The 17862-nt window shown below is 38.8% G+C and overlaps 2 protein-coding genes across 3 annotated transcripts in view; both read right to left on the bottom strand.

The window, feature by feature from the left end:
- itgb2 (integrin, beta 2) overlaps positions 1 to 12358 on the bottom strand; it is a 16779-nt gene extending 4421 nt beyond the window's left edge. The window contains exons 1-16 of one of the 2 annotated variants that reach the window (XR_001425391.1): positions 12255 to 12358; positions 11085 to 11136; positions 10638 to 10735; positions 9120 to 9321; positions 8659 to 8829; positions 8034 to 8275; positions 7240 to 7398; positions 6894 to 6989; positions 6707 to 6796; positions 5952 to 6089; positions 4807 to 5000; positions 3702 to 3934; positions 2270 to 2489; positions 1931 to 2142; positions 1384 to 1550; positions 46 to 165 (exon numbers count right to left, since the gene is read on the bottom strand). Coding sequence is in view for 1 of the 2 variants with exons in the window: in XM_015035752.1 (XP_014891238.1) it covers positions 100 to 165; positions 1384 to 1550; positions 1931 to 2142; positions 2270 to 2489; positions 3702 to 3934; positions 4807 to 5000; positions 5952 to 6089; positions 6707 to 6796; positions 6894 to 6989; positions 7240 to 7398; positions 8034 to 8275; positions 8659 to 8829; positions 9120 to 9321; positions 10638 to 10735; positions 11085 to 11133 (2337 nt within the window). In the remaining variant the exon portion in view is untranslated. Of the gene's footprint in view, positions 1 to 6; positions 166 to 1383; positions 1551 to 1930; positions 2143 to 2269; positions 2490 to 3701; positions 3935 to 4806; positions 5001 to 5951; positions 6090 to 6706; positions 6797 to 6893; positions 6990 to 7239; positions 7399 to 8033; positions 8276 to 8658; positions 8830 to 9119; positions 9322 to 10637; positions 10736 to 11084; positions 11137 to 12254 lie in introns of those variants that run through there. The other variant, XM_015035752.1, reaches the window with a different exon arrangement.
- A 1867-nt stretch (positions 12359 to 14225) lies between these two features.
- LOC106949492 (acyl-CoA-binding protein-like) lies at positions 14226 to 17323 on the bottom strand. Its single transcript, XM_015035751.1, has 4 exons — positions 17193 to 17323; positions 15668 to 15785; positions 15039 to 15101; positions 14226 to 14826 (listed from the first exon to the last, which is right to left on the bottom strand). Exons 1-4 carry the CDS (start codon positions 17205 to 17207, stop codon positions 14753 to 14755), a joined length of 270 nt encoding a protein of 89 aa, XP_014891237.1. The 5' UTR covers positions 17208 to 17323; the 3' UTR covers positions 14226 to 14752.
- Positions 17324 to 17862: the final 539 nt, after the last annotated feature.

Raw genomic sequence — 17862 nt, 5'->3', positions numbered from 1 at the left:
TGATAGATTACTCGATTACTAAAATATTCGTTTACAACAGCCCTAATCTTATGTTTCAAGCAAAGCTTTGAATAAATGTCAAGATGTAGCAGAGGGTCTTCACTCTCCAGTAAACAGAGGGTTCGCCACGGTAGTGGTGGGATTCTGGAACAGCGGATTGTCAGCCTGGAAATAAAGAAAGTTTAACATTAGTTGCATTTCTTTATGCTGTGTTTCAGTCTTGTGAAAACGCCACATTTTATGGATAAGAACTTAACTAGATTAAAGAATGTAATCTTGGGCTAAATTGATTTATCCTTTCTGGTGTTTATCGCCACCAGGGGGCGTATTTGATTTTGAGTTCTGAGTGTCTGATGGGGGGATGGGTTAAGGTCAACCATCATTCTGTTCAGGTGTTGTTAAAAGGCAGAGGGAAACAGTTTTCTACTGTGCTTGGTTTGGATGTATGTCAAATTTATGTGGATCTAAATGGAAACAGTAAGACAATGGACATTGTTCTGAAAATAAATGACTTTATTTTATGTCAAACGGAAGATCGGCATCATGAATCTTAATTGAGCGCACGTAAAACCAACGCCTTTCAACAACAACCACCAGTAGCCTAAAATATAGGATTTTAGCCGCTACACATAATCTTTATTTGTTCAGACAGACGATGTGAAGGATCATCCAAATTTACTGTTGGATCTCATCCAGTTATGTTGACCAATGTACTTCGCAGTGACGAGTGGTCATTGTGGAAAAATAATATATAATGATAAAATAATTGGTAACACTTCATTTGACGGATTGTGAATAAGACTGTCATGACACCGTCATAAACATGACATAACACCTGTCATGAACATGAGTAAGCCTTCATGAATATTTATGACTGTTGTCATAAAGTGTCATTCGGTAAATCATGACACATTTAATGCAAAGTTGACATTATTCAAAATGTCTTTGTTATGACAACTTGACATTAACCAAGAAATCATGATATGACGTAAATGTTATAACAGTGTCACTGTTATAAAAAGTTGCTTATACTAATTGGACTTGACAGAAACTCTAAATAGTTCCTGTTTTTCCAGCAACAAAATGTGCATCTCTCTCCTCCCTCCATTGTTAACATTTCTGTCGTGACGTGTTCAGCTGCTGCAGTTGCATAGAAACGGCGGCAAGACGCACAGAGGAAATAAAATGAAATTACAAAAGAAAATAGTAACGCACAATGATCTGGATAAGTAACTTTGATCTGATTGCTGGATTTGAAATAGTAATGCGTTAGACATGCGTTACTGAAAAAAGTGGTCCGGTTCGAGAAACGCTACACACAAACACATATGCAGGCAGACAGACAGACAGATAGATGGAATATTAATTATAAAAACAACTTACATTTGCCCACTTGGATTTCTTCTTTTCATTCTCAAATTTCTTGAACTCCTTCAGGTCCTTCATGTGGATCAGTAACTTGACCAGCATCAGCAACAGAATCCCAATTACAGCCACAGCTGCAAGGGAACCTGCTATGATGGCGATGACGTTGGGTGGTTCAGGGCATTCTGTAAGATTAGAATCAAGCCATTACTGATATACAGTTCATAAAATATCCAAGACAACATGGTCCACCCCCACAGCACTCCCTAAGAGATACGGTCCAATGCCTTCTCCAAGTCCACTAAACATGTATATTGGTTGGGTGAACTCCCATGCCCCCCCTAAGGGTGCATGGGAGTTCGCCCAACCAGGACGAAAACCACACTGCTCTTCCTGAATCCAAAGTTCAAAAAATGGATTCTCTTCTCCAGGACTTAGTGTGACCCATCCCAGCAGGACTTCCCCCAATGTCGATGCAACATTGCAGAGTCACCAGAGCCTTAACAATGCAGTTTATTATTCAAACGGGTAACAAAATAAAAACAACTGACAATCAGTGACATACCTCTCTTTGTCAGAATTTCAGCATTGTAATTATCCATTCCAGTTAACTGCTCCAGCTTGAATTTGATCCAGCACCCCTCACTGTCCTTCTGGTGGCATTCTTTGCTCTGCAAGTTGAATTTTTCCACCTTCTTATATTCTGAAATGGTATTGTTGCAGACATTGATGCAGTTCTCTTTCGATTTACTCAATGACAGGCAGCTAATGCAACTCCTGAGAATAACATAAATAGAACAGGTTAAAATACAACAGATAAATAAGATGAGGCATATAATTTTCACAGGAACCATTAACATTCTGAAAGCAGCTTTAAATAAAGTAGTAACTTTAATCTTCTTACAATTTCGTCAGGCATGCAGAAGGACAGCCACTGCAATCCTTGCATTGTGGACCTTGATATCCACCTTTGCATTTGCATTGGTTACATTCACAATTCCCTCTGCCATAGCAAATAGAGCCGTCTAGTGTACGGCAGCCCTCGTCAGAAACTTTGCACTGACAAGCGCTGCCTTGGTAACCTGGATCGCATCGGCACTGTCCGCAGTTGCATTTACCATTTCCTAAAAGCAATGAGAATTAAAAAGGTTGTCATATTTTTTCCACTTTAATTTTCATCAACATTAATAATGACCTCCTTCATTTGAGGCTTCTTAAATTTCTTAATTCTTCCTCATGTTTTTAATATAAAAAAAAATATCAAGGGGTGGAGATTAAGGGGTTTTAAACTATTACTTTAAATGTTTTACATTAAAAGTAATGAGTTTCAGTATTCATTTTTAAAATGATTTTAATCAACAGTATGTTCATCCATGCACTTCTGTTTATTTTAGATCAAGTGCACAGGAAGGAGAAAACCCTTGACATCCCTCTCCCCAGCCACACACTCAAAGTAGGACCACTGTGTCCATTGTGGCTTTGGAAGACCCAGAATGAGCTGGACTGAGTGTCCAATCTTCCTCTCCTGAGGATCTACTATCCTGCAGCTGTTTTAAAATGCCTCTGCAGAGCTGAATGACTGATGCTGAAGGTGGAGTTCAGCCATTTGACTCAGGTGAGTTGAAGAAGGAATACATCTAGAACTTGAGGGATGGTAACTTTCGAGTACTGGACGTGGGCACTCCTAAGCTAGAGTTAGAGCACACTCTGTGCCCCACCCCCCTCTCTGAATAGGGGGACCGGAAATTGGCAGACTGCAATATTGGGGAATCGTGTCAACCAACACAACCCAACAACCTCCAGAGCCTTAAAGAACTCCAGACGAATCTCATCCACCCTTGGGGCCTTGATCATCCAGTGAGAGGAAATTTATGGTGAGAAAACTTTGATAAAATGATATTTAAGGTAACCTGACTATTTCCCTTCCTAAGCAGTTCCACTAGATTCTGTGTGTTTGGAGCATTCAAAGAGCAAATTTGCTCTTTGCAAATTTGCAAAACTCAGACCAGACTATTATGGTCTGAGTTTTCAGACCAGACATAATAGATTTTTAATCACCAGGGTTATGGGTTTCCTGAATGTTTTAATGGATGTTAAGCTCTAAAAATGCTTAGTAGTAATACTTACAAGACCAAACTGCAAATATTGTTATTTTTGAGGTTTAAGCGTTTGCTGTAAATGTTTTGTTTGGTTTATAAATGACCTTTATGACTTCCACCTTGAATTTGTTTTGTATATAAAAAGTCCCACATCCATCTGTAAGTCTTTCGTTGAGAAATATTTTGATGAAAAAATATATCTACTTAAAAAAACAAACAAACAGTTAAATACTTTACCTGCACACAGCTTGTTATCATACTTCTCACAGTGTTCATCATCACACTCGCAGTATTTTCCATGGTAAGAGGTTCCTTGCTCTGTAGTGTGGCACTGGCATGCGCCACACACACAATCTCCTCGACCCTCACACTCCGTCCCATTCTGCCTCCGACAGGTTGCTCGAAGAGAGCTTTCATCTTTAGTCCCAACAGCACAGTTGCAGAACTGACCCACAAAACCTTGATTGCATCTGCAAAACGAAATATTAAAAATAACAATACAACAACCAAATCAAAATTAGAATTAATTACAGTTGGCTTTGTTTTAAACAGTTTTTTTTTTTTTACCTATTTCACAAAAATATTTATTCCCTAAGTTATATTCATCCATTTTGCATGCCCAGGCAAACCTGTTCAAGGTGAGTGGCTGAGGCTCACCTCCCCAGTCCCTGATAGAAAATCCAGATGCAATATACTAACTACTTAGACGACTACACATGACCACTGAAAACCCACTATCATCAGGTAAGAGTTGTCAAAATAATAACTGATATGAGAAAAAAGTTATTTAAGGTACTAATTATTATCAAAATCAATACAAACGGATCCATTCATATTTGCCCAAACTGCGATAATACTGAAGCGAGGTTCTGGTACTTTCCATGTGGCAAAGCTGAACAGAAAAAAAGGAAATGCTGAAATTGCTTGCTTACTTTAAATTTATGTATGGGATGGTGGGGTTTCATGGGATTTTCTATCTGGAATTCGAATGTTTGTGGGTAAAATCGTTTTGGACTTTGGTATGTTGCTCCTGCCATGTGGCTGGACATCACACATGCTATGGTCGAACCTGCTATACTTAAGATTTTTAATTGGCTGGTGTGTGGCTTCTCAGATTTTGAAAATCGGCCAACTATTCCAAAATTGTGCCGTGTGAACGAGGCTTTAAAACAATCATCAAAGATCTCAAATGCCTGGGGTTAGGGGTAACTTACCATCTGGGCCTCTCACTCCTATAGCAATACTGAATAAATACCTATGTTTTACTGAAAACACATTTTTCCTTTAAACATCAATATGTGACTAAAATATTAAAACAGGGACTCTGAGGAAGATAACTTACTTGCAAATACCACAGGTGATGCTTCCTGTACTGTTGCAGTGAATGTGATTGCTGCCTTCGGGGTCATTACATTGACACTCACAGTTGGTAGAAATGGTTACCGTCAGTTTGTCTTTAATTCCCAGTGGGCTGATAGTGAAGGACTTTTCTTCCTCCATGCATTTGTCCACAGTCACAGTAACCTCAAAAGATATCTGTAAAGAGAGCAAATGGATCAGGTGTGTAAAAATATTAAAATCACAAACCTACTGAAACTTTACAGCGGATCTATCAGAGCTAACAAGGTATCTAAAGGGCTACTTCCCATGGCACATCTCCAGTTCAAATTAATGTGTATTAGTTAAAATGCCACTGTACCAAAGAATCTTAGAGCTCCAGCCCACTTAATGCCTAACATTACCTCTGTATCCCTTTCGTTCCAAGAGTAAGAGAATAATGTTTTACAACAGCAAGTGCACTTACAGCACTTATATCAGTCTGCGATTACTTTGTGCAGCATCTCTGAGCGAAAGCCGGAATGGACCCGGAAATCAGAGAAGTGCTTGGTTCCTGTACACTAACATAATTTTTTTAGTGTTCCCACAAAACTCAGCAACACAACACTTATGCATATTTACATACACACTAAAACAAGCTTTAGTTTTGTCTTTTATAACTCAGCTTTATTGATGGTTGGAAAACATGCACACAAACGGATAGCAGCTCTAACGGTTTTCCCCCAGAACCGGACACACAGCGCTCAGGCTGTAACCACAGCAACAAAGTAACAGAGTTCTACATATGACACAAACAAGCCAGCAAATAATCAGTTTTGTTGGATGTAGTGAGGGCTGCAAAAGAAAATCTAGATTTCCCTTCCTACTCCAGTATTAGCAGGTTGGAAAGGATGGAAAATGACTACAGTTCCATAACATGTTTCATACACTTATATAACATAAAGGGCTAAGGTAGCTAAAAGCAAAAGGTTTATTGGGTAACAAAATCTGCAGCAGTTAATCATTTAATCTGTGTCAACAGCTGTAAAAAATGTCAAATCTGTGATTGTTTATCACATCTTTTTCTGATGTGATAAACCAGGTTCAAATATCTGAAAAGGTTAATTTTCACTGGGTTATGACAGAATAAAAGCATCTCAAAACACTGACCTCTTTTTCCGCTTGCACTTGATCGCAGACGCCTTTATTGGGGCCCTCATTTATTCGGTGTTCACACAGTGCCAAGTACTCAACTCGTACGTTGTCAGGAAGAATGTCATGAGTCACTGTGACTTTAGATGTCAAGTTCTGCAACAATATACAGATTATTCATATTTACACATTTTTTGCAAAACCAGCAAACAATTCTTAGTCTCAAGTAGCAAAAGCACTGTGAAGGCCTATGGAATTAAAATGCTTATTATTAAGATTCTCAGACAAAACAAAATCACTTTGGAAGCTTACAAATTTTCCAAACTGTACCCAAAATTTTTATATATTAAATATATTAAAATATCTTAATTGTATTGAATTTAATGGGTGTGGCCAAGCTGCTGTACAGCACATCCTAATGTGAGACAGGCCAACTGTTAAATCACAGAAAGCTGAAATGTGGTACATAGATAGAACCCACTAAAACAAGAATGGAGTTGACCATTTTGAGTCAAATGGTAATTTTTGAGAGTTTTTCACTTTTCATGCATGTCGAACTTTAACAAATTCCTCAGAGGGATTTCGGCAAGTATCTGCCCCATACTTGGTCAATATGCCCTTAAAGCATAGGGGACTGAAAGTTATCCCAATGAGGGATGAGCAGGAATCTGAATCAGAGTCTGATTCAGAGCTCTAGTCCTGGGTTGGTCTGAATGCGCCCTAACACTCTTTGAAGTATGGATAGAAAAGTGCTAGATAACAAACAGACTTACATTGTAGGCACTTTCAATTAACTGAACAACATTATTGGAATCTGATGATAAGACTCCCACCACTGACTTTGGAATCATTTTAGTGAGTTCCTAAAGGAAGAATGGAACAAACAGATTTTAGATTTAGTTGACAATTTTTTTCTGTTATAATAAAATTTTCAGCATTAAAAGAAATGGTCAGCATTACCTTGTAAACATTATTCACGTTTTCTGTTACAGCAAATATTGGCTGAATATTGTTTTTTTCCAGCTGCATAGCTAATTGTCCAACAGACGGGTAGTCCTGCACAGGAGAATTGAAGAATTTGTTAATTAGAATTAAAATATAATAATAAAGAAGGGGTGTCTTTGTGAAGCAAGGGGACATTTAAAAAGGAGGGAAATGTCAGCAAGTATTCAAGTATTTAGTTTTTGTCATTTATCCAATTACCCTCTTGGTCAGTAGCTACTTAACACAATAAGACAAAATTGTTCATCCTTGAATTCACTGCTTAATTTCTCTTTGTCAGAAATAAAACACAATTCATACATACCATGTCATTACTTTTTTCATACAGGTTGCCTGTCATGTGGCACAGTTCATCATTGGGTTCCAGAATGCCTGCTAGTTTTCCATCCCCAGCCATGTGGAATCCAGCATCCGTGGCGAGTACAATTAACCGAGTGCTGCTGTTCCTCCAGCCTATTTTATCCTGTGAAGTGTGTCAGCAAGGGGAAAATGTCTTACAACCATAAACTTCCATCTTCAGTGGAAAATGTACAAAGACGGTCAGTACAACTAATAATACTCTTGCTCCGAAGACGAATGAAACAAACGGTGTCATTAGTTGGTGTAATGGCATTTGTCAGAAATGCCCCAGATGCCCTTTTTAGAATTTTTTGATCAATAATTTAGTTTCTTTATTTTTTTTATTTGGAGGGGCACAAACAGTAACAAATACTACTGGAGGGCCCTAACAAAAACAATTTAGAAAAATAAATTAGTCTGGCTGCCCTCGGTCTAAAAACGACTGAATGGAGTCTCAGTGTGTCTGCCTCCTTGTTGTTAAGACATCTTATCAACAACAAGGAGGAGTGAAGGTTTAACTGCCCCTTCTAACTACCAAATTATGGGCAAGAATATTGTTTTTTCCAACACAGAGTGGTTTGTGAATAAAACCATAAACCTGCTGGTTTAAATCATATGGAACTTCTACCACAGTGGCTCTGCAGTAACATTACATCTGGAGTATTTTCACTTGCATGGAAACAAACCTTAATTGTTCTTACGCAGCTTCACTGATTAACAGATTGTACATGACTGTGTCGGCTTTGGTGGAGTCCTTACCCCGCAAACAGCAGCCTGCATCATGGCATCAAGGCTTCCTTCAGGAGAGTCCAAGTTCCCAGAGATGTACTGCTCTGCCACCTTCTGTCTGAACACGTCCCGACTCGGTGTCATACTGAGCACATGTCTGTAGCCAAAGGCAGCCTGGCATTGAGTCTCACTTTCATCACATGGTTTCTTGAGTTTCTCCTCGTTGGTGTTGGTGTAAGGAAGGACGGTTTTATCAACAAAGGCCCCAAATCCTGTAATTACACAGATGTAAATAAAGAAGTCTAGTGAAAGTATAGAGTCAAATAAATGCACTGTGATGAGAACTTTGTCAGCCAAACTTGTTGAAAGCTGTAGAAAAGAACTTTAGCTATAGTTAAAAAAAAAGGTTAAGTTATTTAGATAAAGTCCTGTTGATCTTTGTTACAGATCTTTGTACATACAAGTCTCATATTTGATTGTTTTCCAAATTGGCTGAGCATCAGCTGCTCATTCCAAAAGATAAAATTCAGCAGAAGAACTGAATTAGACTTTTGAACCTCAGCTTTTTGGTCTGTGACTTTGTTTACTAGTATTGAGAAACAATTTGAGAAATTTTTCTGTGCATTTGAAAAGAAATGCTTTAAGAATGCATTACCTATTTTAGCATCTTTAGTAATTTTATTCAAAGCATCAAAAAGATTTCCTCCCAGTCTTTTTACATTAGCCAGATCGTCCTTCATGGAGTAGGAGAGATCCATCAAGTAGTAAAGATCCACAGGGTAACCTTCAGCCCTCTTAAAGGACACTTTGAATTTGTGTGGAAGCCCTGTAAGCAAAGACAAGATAAAATTAGTTACATTTCAATGCTCATAAAGAATTCAGTTAGAGAAAGAAACCTGACGGTCATCACTGAGAAGCTCCTGCTATGGTATAATCTACTGTATGCATGGACCCATATTACCAATAAGTGGAATACAGTGACAGTTTGATCTATAAAATAAGAGATTCCAAAGGATGATAACATTTACTCCTAAATGTAATAAGCACAAAACTTTTCTACATGTATTAGAATATATATATTCAGTGATATGGACAGTAACAACTGACTGCACTCACCAGGTCGCAGTTTCAGGTCGATTTTTTGTGGAGTCATTTGGACTGGTTCTGTACTGCCAGACGACTTGGATAAAGGGTCTTGTTGCTTAATCTCCTCGGTGTTTTGAGGAGAAATAATCTCTTCTCTTTTGCAGCCTCTTGCCATCAGCTTTGCTCGAGTTTCACAGCGGGCTGCTTCCTGTTCTCCACCTTTGGTAAAATTCTATGTGAAAGCCAAACAACAAAATATCTGTCAAGCTAAAGAGCAAACATTGGTATGGAAATCATTAGTAGCTGACAGTCTCTGCAAACGGTGGTCAAAACTGTGCAACGCTTGTTGATCATAAGCGGGTTTTTTTCACTTTGGGTAAAGAAAAACAAAACACCATTTCCATCTGCTTGCACAAAGAGTTTAAACTTTTCCATTTTAAAATAAAATACTCCTGTGTGGATGGGGCTCTAAGCCTCTGGTTTCAAAGTTGTAGCGCAGAAAAGCCCCCAATAAGAATTGATTGTGTTGGACAGCAAAGGATCTTCCTCCAAGTAGTGTCCTGTTGTGTGTTAGGGTTAGTATAAAATCATAAGAAACCAGCTGCATAGCTCCTTTAAGTTACTAATGGAAGTATGACTTCAATAAAATAACATTGATGACAACCTTCTACATGTCCAAAAAGGAAAATGTGTTTAAAAATTAAACTGTAAGAAGCTTTTTCCCTCCCACCTTGGTTGCGTTCTGCCTGGATATACAGTTGAGAGCTTTGAATGTTACCATACTGGCCTTTTTTGTGCATAGTGCAGCTGTGAGCCTAGGAAGCTACAGTCAGTTGCATTAAACAAAGGTCTATTGTGAAATAGGAAAAAAGGTTGGGTGTAATAGGGCCTTAACTCAGAGTTGCACAAACTTCCTGTTTGGTGATGCAGAAGTAGCGATGAAAGGGCAATCAAAAATAGTTTAGATTGTTCAACATCAACTTATCTGTCACATGACTCAGTTCAGTGGTGATATATTTAAAAGTGGAACATTTACCAGAAAAACACCTCACTTCCTGTTACCAGTGCTGCTCAAATGATTCTTGCAGATTGCCATATATGTGGTGACGAGTGAAGTGTTATGAGATCTGTGGTGTGAACAAACTACATGTCTATGCCAGAAATGTGACAATTCAAAACCCTGCAGTGGTAGCTGTTATGTGTTTAGGGCTGCTAATATCAATTATATTACATCTGGAAAAAACTGTGCACTGGGGTAAATACCATTTAAGCCTTTAACTGGCATGTTGACACCCCAGTGTGGTCCCATTGACTAACATGTAAGCTTTTTGAGTGACAGTTGAAGGTAAATATGCCAGGAACTCATTGATGTGTTATTGCAGTAGTTATGAAGAGTCTACTGACCTTTGTACCATAAACACAGTTTATTAACACAGTACTGCTGACCGACTGCATTACAGTAAATATGAAGATCCATAAATGCATACAAGTAGTGTTAATCCATCCAGCCACTTTCATTAAACTGCTGATACAACAAGTGTTCCTCACCAGCTCCTTACACCATGAGCAGAACGGCCCAGATGTGATGCAGTCTTTACACGAAGTGATCGCTGACTTTGAGCAAACTTCCTCTTGCTGACACAGCCCTTCAAACAAACCACAGAGTACATGTAAGAAACGTAGCATGGTGTGGAACCAAAATGTTTCAAGAGTTTTTAATGTTTTGTTCCAGCCTTCTGCAGATATTTAGTGTATTAGTAAAATGTGGGTGATGCCTGTAGAATGGAAAGTATTTTTTATCAGTATAATTTCCTGTGTTAAAATTGAGACACCTTTGCAAACTCTGAGGCTTCCTGCCTCACTACAAACAAAACCAAGTTCCATGTTGTTCCGATGGAGACCTTTCTTTTTTTTAATTAATGTGTTGCTCTCACAGAAAGAAATGCCATAAATCGTATTCATGCAGTTATGTTTTTTCAGATTATTCCAACTTACCATGTTTGCCCAGCATAAGGAGCAGAAGTGAAAGCACACACCAGTCCATTCTCTGACGACACAAAACATACAAAAGATAATTAACCCCAAGATTACCCTAAAACATTATACTAGAGAAAACTAGTAAATCTCTTCAACACAAAAATTAAAGCTACAATATAAAATATAATGCTTCATGGCATCAAAGTTCTGTGTTAAATTGACGTATACTAAATTCAGAGATCAACTTAAGTTTACACCATAAAAGGAAAAAGCTGACAATAGCGTGAGCTCACTAGCGTACTTCCTCTTTCTGATTTAGCCGAGCAACTTGCTCCATTATTAGCAAGATGTAGTAACATCTTCTGAAAACCCCTTTTGTTTCAGTCATTACGTACCTTTCCAACATTTATTTTGGGAAACAACTAGATGTGGCCATAAAGTTACATAAATTGCTTATGACAAGCAAATATAAGTAAGCTTAATATTAACAATAAACAGTGAAGCCAGTAGTGATGGTTCACCCACAAAAATGTTCCAGTTTCTGTATATTTGCACATAGTTGGATGAACCAGTGCAAATACTGGAGACGTTTTGCAAGTCAACATGTCCACAAGGTCACTGGTGTCATCATGACAGTTGATTACATTTTGGATTAAAATCCAAAATTCAAATAAATTGAAGGATGTTTTAGACCTTTTCAAATTTGGGATTTTTTTGAGCCCAAATTTAGGCTTAAAAGTGCCTAAATCACTTTTAAGCTCTAGATCACTCCTGCTGTTTTCAGAAAACTCTGCAATGTAGTGTTAAGATCAATAACTTTCATTTTCGAAAGACTGAACGTCCATACCATCCTAACTTTGTCACTTTCATATGAAATTCTTACGATACACATCCTAAGAATGTGTATCGTGTGTCTTACACAGAATTTTGAATTTTTGTGACCCAATAAACTATAATTTTGATAAAATTACATGGTAGCCCCGACTCTTCCTGCTTGGTGCATTATTTTTAACCCAAACGTTTCATCGTATGTCTCTCCGTCTTTATCGCTGTTCTTTTCCCAATTAGAATTTGAATGTCTGCATTCGTACGAATTCATGTAGAAACGGAGCAAACTACAGCAAAGGGGGAACAAACATGAGACGACAAAAGTGGCTTACTTACAAAAAGTATGTGAAAGAAACTTACCACTCACAAGATGGTGCTTTTCTGCGTGTAGGCAGATAGATGTGCTGTCAGACAAGGAAGTTAACGGGTATGACAGAATTTAGGAGAACTGTGCCTCGCCCCAAAACCCGTCTCCCACACACACACACGCACACACACATGCAACAAGATTAAGTTCCCCATTCTCCTCAAACTGTTTTACTGCAAAACGTTACTTTGACATGGTAAAATTACTTTTGTTTTACTATGTTTGTTTTTACTTATGTTGCCATGAATAAAATGGGCTGATGGCTCACTATAAACGCCCACTGAGAAAGTGGCTGAGGAAGAATAACAGCAAGAATTTTATTTGAACTAAATCCCAGGTTCACTGAGTCATTATTGAATTACGATATAAGAAAAAGACTAAAGGTGCTAAAACCACCTGCTGGGCTCCAGGACAGCCTCCATATGCTCACCAGCAGAGGCTTGATGTAAATCTAAAGAAAAAATTACAATTTAAACTTAATATTTCAAAAGTTTTATCTTGATTAATTTGTTTTTACTGAGTGGGTGTTGTGGTTGCTCAGGGGTAATTATCTAATTTCCTGTCTAACCACTCTCAAGAAAGGCCACAAGAGCAAAAACAAACAAAAAAAACAACTTTTAAAAAGTACCATCATCTTTCAGAGCAGTAGTGTTCACCTGTATCCACAACTCCAGAACACAGACTTTAGGCATTTTGAAGCTGGATCAACAAGTAAACAGGCTGCATTTACTTCCTGCCCTCCATCTGCATTGAGTGACGTCGGTCAATGCCTGAATAAAACATCGACGCCTCCTCTGATGGCTGACGAACGCTAGCAGCACCATGGCTGAAATATGAATATAGCTCATGCAAGCAGAGGCGGTCTTAGCCAGTTTGGCGCCCTGGGCGAACCACCTTTCTAGCACCCCACCACCCACATAGTTGTTGAGCAGTGGGAGGGGGGAGAGAGGGGTATGAGCTGAGTAGTGGGGATTTAATATAACCGACATTCAGATCCAGTTTGTGAAAGGTGGGAAAGGAGGCGGGAGGGCGTAATTGGCATGACTTATGAAGTTAATATGGTAACTTAAGTTCAGGAGGACCCTGGTGGAGAAAAAATAATATATTTAAGTATATTTTAAATGTGCTGGATTTTTCTGAAATACAGCATATTGTATCAAATGTATCAAATCGTGGCAGCATGGTGATGGCCACTCTGATGGTATAGGCTATCACCACTTGTTATACTTGATATCAAGTATAATATCCATTTGCTATCCAGTTATCAAGTGGATATACTTAAGATTATATTAAAAATGTAAAATACATTTTTAAAAAACATGCTAAACATCTTTTTTCTTTCTAAAATATACGTTTAGAAATATGTGACAAAACAGTTCCTGAATCAGTCACATGCTCCATGAAGATGAGCCTCGATAAGTGCTTCATAAAAATCCTCCTGGATCACTCCACAAACTAATATTTAGGCCTTTAAAAGATATCAATTTGTTCAGCGTTTCTTTTTTCAGAATTTTATATTCCCAAGTTTGGTTTTGTGTGACTTTCAGCTTTCTTATTATCTAGGAAGGTGTTGCACAGTGGAGCTGTTAACTTGCAGCAAAAGGTCCTGGGTTCGATTCCCGGCACAGGGTCTTTCTGCATGGAGTTTGCATGTTCTCCCTGTGCATGGTGGATTCTCTCCGGGTACTCTGGCTTCCTCCCACAGTCCAAAAACATGACTGTCAGGTTAATTGGTCTCTTTAAATTCTCCCCTGGTGTGTGTGTGTGTGTGCATGGTTGTGTGTCCTGTCTGTCTCCGTTTCCCTGTGACAGAGTGGCGACCTGTCCAAATGTCCCCGCCTCTCACCCAAAACGTTAACTGGAGACAGACACCAGCACACCGTTAGGGACAAGGGTGTACAGAAAATGGATGGATGGTGTTTCGGAGGAAAACTCATACGAATGGACCGTCAGGGAGAACAACACACATTTTAAGGAGTTATTTTATTTTGAAATTACAATGGACATTGTAAAGATACTAAAAAGCAAACTGAAGACAGTTTCTGCATTGCAACATTAGAACTTCATGCCATTGATAACCATTATGGACATGGTTTAAAGACAATTAAACCATGTCTTTAATTGAGAAAGACAGATTAATTTGTCCATTAGCAGTATAATGCATTGGTGAGAGCCCATATAAAACAATCGTTTTCAGGCCCAGGCAATGCTGTTAGCTGGCCTGGACAGTAGAAACATTAGAGTCTGGGTGTACACAACACATGTTTTAAGTGCAGTTATTTCATTTTGAAATGACAATGGACATTATAATAACACTAAAAAGCAAGTTGAAGGCGATTTCTAACCAGCACTGCAACATTAAGAGACCTTCATGTTACCGACGTTAACCATTATAAGAAGAGGATCCTCGGCTTTATTAAAAGGGTGTTTAAACAGGTTAATTGGAAGAGTCCAAATCTGTGCAGCAGCTGTCCTGACTCGCTGGCAGTGATTAGATTCCATGCTTCTGCTTTAGCTCTTCTACCAGCTTGATGTACTCTTTCATGGAATCCTCTTTGCTTTTGCCTGACAGAAGAAAGGAAGACTGTTTTTTTCAGGAGAAATAAACCATTGAACACGTCTTGTGTCTCCACAAGGACTCCAGTTTTGCATGCAAAGTGGCATAAACAGACATAGTGGTAGGAGTTTGTTCTGCAATTGGTGGGTCGCTGGTTCGCCTAACTGCATGTTGGGAGGTCATGGACAGATCTGGAGGTGTACGCTGTGGTCCAACATACCTTTCTGCTTCTCCCAGGCATCCCACTTAGCTTTTCCAGTAAAATCAAGCATTCCAGGACGAGCTTTAGAAAGATGATAGAGATACGATGGTAAGACGACTTGTACTGGTTCCGAAGTTACATTGCTTAGAAATTCAATCTGGACTGTCATGCTAGCAGACTATTTTTTTAGCCATTTGATATTACTCAGTATTGCTGGTTATCATAGGGCAGGGCATGGGGGGTGGGTAAATTAGAGTGACCAATCTCACCTAACATTCATGATGGGGCAGTGGGAGGAAGAACAGAGCAACAGAGAACTGAGGCAACAGGAAATGGCCAGGATTTGAACTTTGCACCGTCACAAGGAAGGTTCTGTCAGCAGCACCACCATGCAAACACAACTAAATTAATTTCCTAATATGTTTGACTCAGTGGTGTAGCAATGAAAGCAGAAGCCTTAACGTCTTGTTTCTAAAACAAGGTGCTCTGTTTTAACCTAAATTGTTTTACAGCCTAACAGCTAGTAGCAAAACTGAAGTGTAGATTAGTGCATTGCATCTCTGAGTTACAACATTTAATTTCCCTTTGAGATCAATAAGTATTTATGAATTTAATTTGAGTGCACTTCTGTGAGGAGGCAGTCTCACCTGTGTTAACATCTCCCACGGTGGCTTGCTTAAACAAGGAGTAGAGCAGCAGCATCTCCTCATCAGATGGTTTCGCCTTCAGCTGCTTTACTTCAGCTGCGGCCACATCAAAGTTAGCCTACAGGAAAAAAGAGGAAGGCTCTTTTAATCATCAAACTGTTGACCTTCTCTGACCCCAACAACGTTTGGTATTATCAAAGTAATTACTTTTAGTTGACTGAACACAGTATTTTTGAAAAACATTGTAAATTTAAATGGACAAACGGGTAAAAAGGTTTTTAAATCCAGAATAAAATAAAAAATTCCCCTTCTCATACATACAGCTGTTGATAATCAGGGTCCGTCATCGCACAGAGCGATATGTTGTTTCTCCACCATTAGAACATTTAGTAGTGAGTGAATGAGGATGATTGACAGCACTAAAACCCACCTCCTGGTTCTGATTGGTTGTTTTTGGCCAGAACGTTGCATTACTTTATCCAGTAATAGTTCAGGGAGGAAGTAGAGGAGATTGATCTTTTTAATCACAGATTATCCATCTCATAGCAAACTGTCACAACATTGTGACAGCTTTAACAAATATGGAGAAAATATATATTTTTAATTAAAGTTATATACTGCAGCTTGCAGAAAATGCAACAACATGGCAATTCTTTTTAGAAGTCTGGATTGCTTCATATATATTTTGCACATTGCCTGGTGTTGCTCGTGGGAAGAGATATTTCAGTAAGATAAAACTAATAGAAAAAAAGTTAAGCAACCCTTCTTGTATACTGTATGCAAGAAGGTTCCATGTTAAATTCACGAGCAGTAAATATTGTGCTAGTTATCAGTATTGAACCAAAGAAAGCAAGGCTTTAAAATTGTGACACTTTTGATGGGTCAGACTCAAGAAATTGTAACAGCAGCTGTGTGGGGGGGCCCCAATTTCATTTTTTGTCATGGAGCCCAAGATTCCTGGCACCGCCCCTGCCTCCAGGACACCAGTAGCTTCTTAGCCTACCGATCAGCCAGAAATATGAACACGTGTCTGATCTATGTCGCGCAGTCTGATCAGAGGTCAGTGATGACGTAATTGAAGGACACTTTTCACAATAGACTTCCGGTCTACTTAGGACTGAGGCAAATGATGCAAGTGATACGGGTGAGGGGTCAGTTGGACCCCATTTGTGAACGCAAGGGTTAATAAGATTATACGTGCCGTTAGTCACAGTGGCAGCAAAGTTAATACGTGGTGGGTGGGTAACACATGCTTTTTGTTGTAAAAAAGTGCAGTAGCCAGAGGCAGGCATAAAACCTGATGAACATTTATACACCAACGACCATTTTTAAACCGGTGCCACCAGAAAAAACACTCTTCCCACTAGCAGCTCCCTTTAAGTAATTTATTTTTCTAAACCAAAGGAACCTGCCTGGAAATGGCCATTTCCAAGAGGCTAACCACCACACACCACTGAACTAACCCCCCCACTTCTTTAATGTGCTGGAACACGCTTCACACTTTAGTCAATGTATTCATACTCACTTGTAAGTCTGTCATTTTCAGTGGAGTTCCTCAGCTGCTAGTGGCGACGTGCAGTGAACCGATAATGGAGGGTTAGCTCAGCGCTGCTTCCTTCTTTCATTGAACACGGGGACCACAGTTCAAAGTTCGGACACGCCTTTCCGAGCACTGTTTTTTTTTATTTAACTTTATTGATACAACATTCGCTTGCAAACCTTGAGGCAGCTGTTTTATACTGACATCTAAGCATGAAAGATTAAGCATGTATGAAACGTGTTTAATAAAAAAATAAGTCACCTGAACGACAAGAGTTTAATGCCTAATGTTGCTATTTCGTAGCTGCAAATAAATATGTCAAATAAATTGAAAATCTTAATTTTTCCCCATTCATTTCAGAGAAGGAAATTCATATATCAATTTATTGCCCATAAGAAATCAAGCTTTATTTCTTGTAATTTTGGAGGTTATATCTAATACATAATGAAACCTGGTTTCTTCGGGAGAAGCTGCCAAAGTGGCTGAAGAGATGGATCAGCTAATTAAATGAAAACGCCAGCAAATTTTCGCTAAGCCTCTAACTGGCCAGAGAGCAGACGATGGTAAATCAACGTTGAATTATAGGCAGAATGGTTGATTTTTGGTTGAGGTCGACAACTGACGGTGGATCAACCATCAAACAACCATCCAGCTC

The sequence above is a fragment of the Poecilia latipinna genome, unplaced genomic scaffold (genome assembly GCF_001443285.1).
Source record: "Poecilia latipinna isolate Pla-1442-1.1 unplaced genomic scaffold, P_latipinna-1.0 Scaffold348, whole genome shotgun sequence".
Classification (NCBI taxonomy): Eukaryota; Metazoa; Chordata; class Actinopteri; order Cyprinodontiformes; family Poeciliidae; genus Poecilia; species Poecilia latipinna.
The sequence above is the reverse complement of the archived record's forward strand: the minus strand, read 5'-3'. Positions and strand labels throughout refer to the sequence as shown.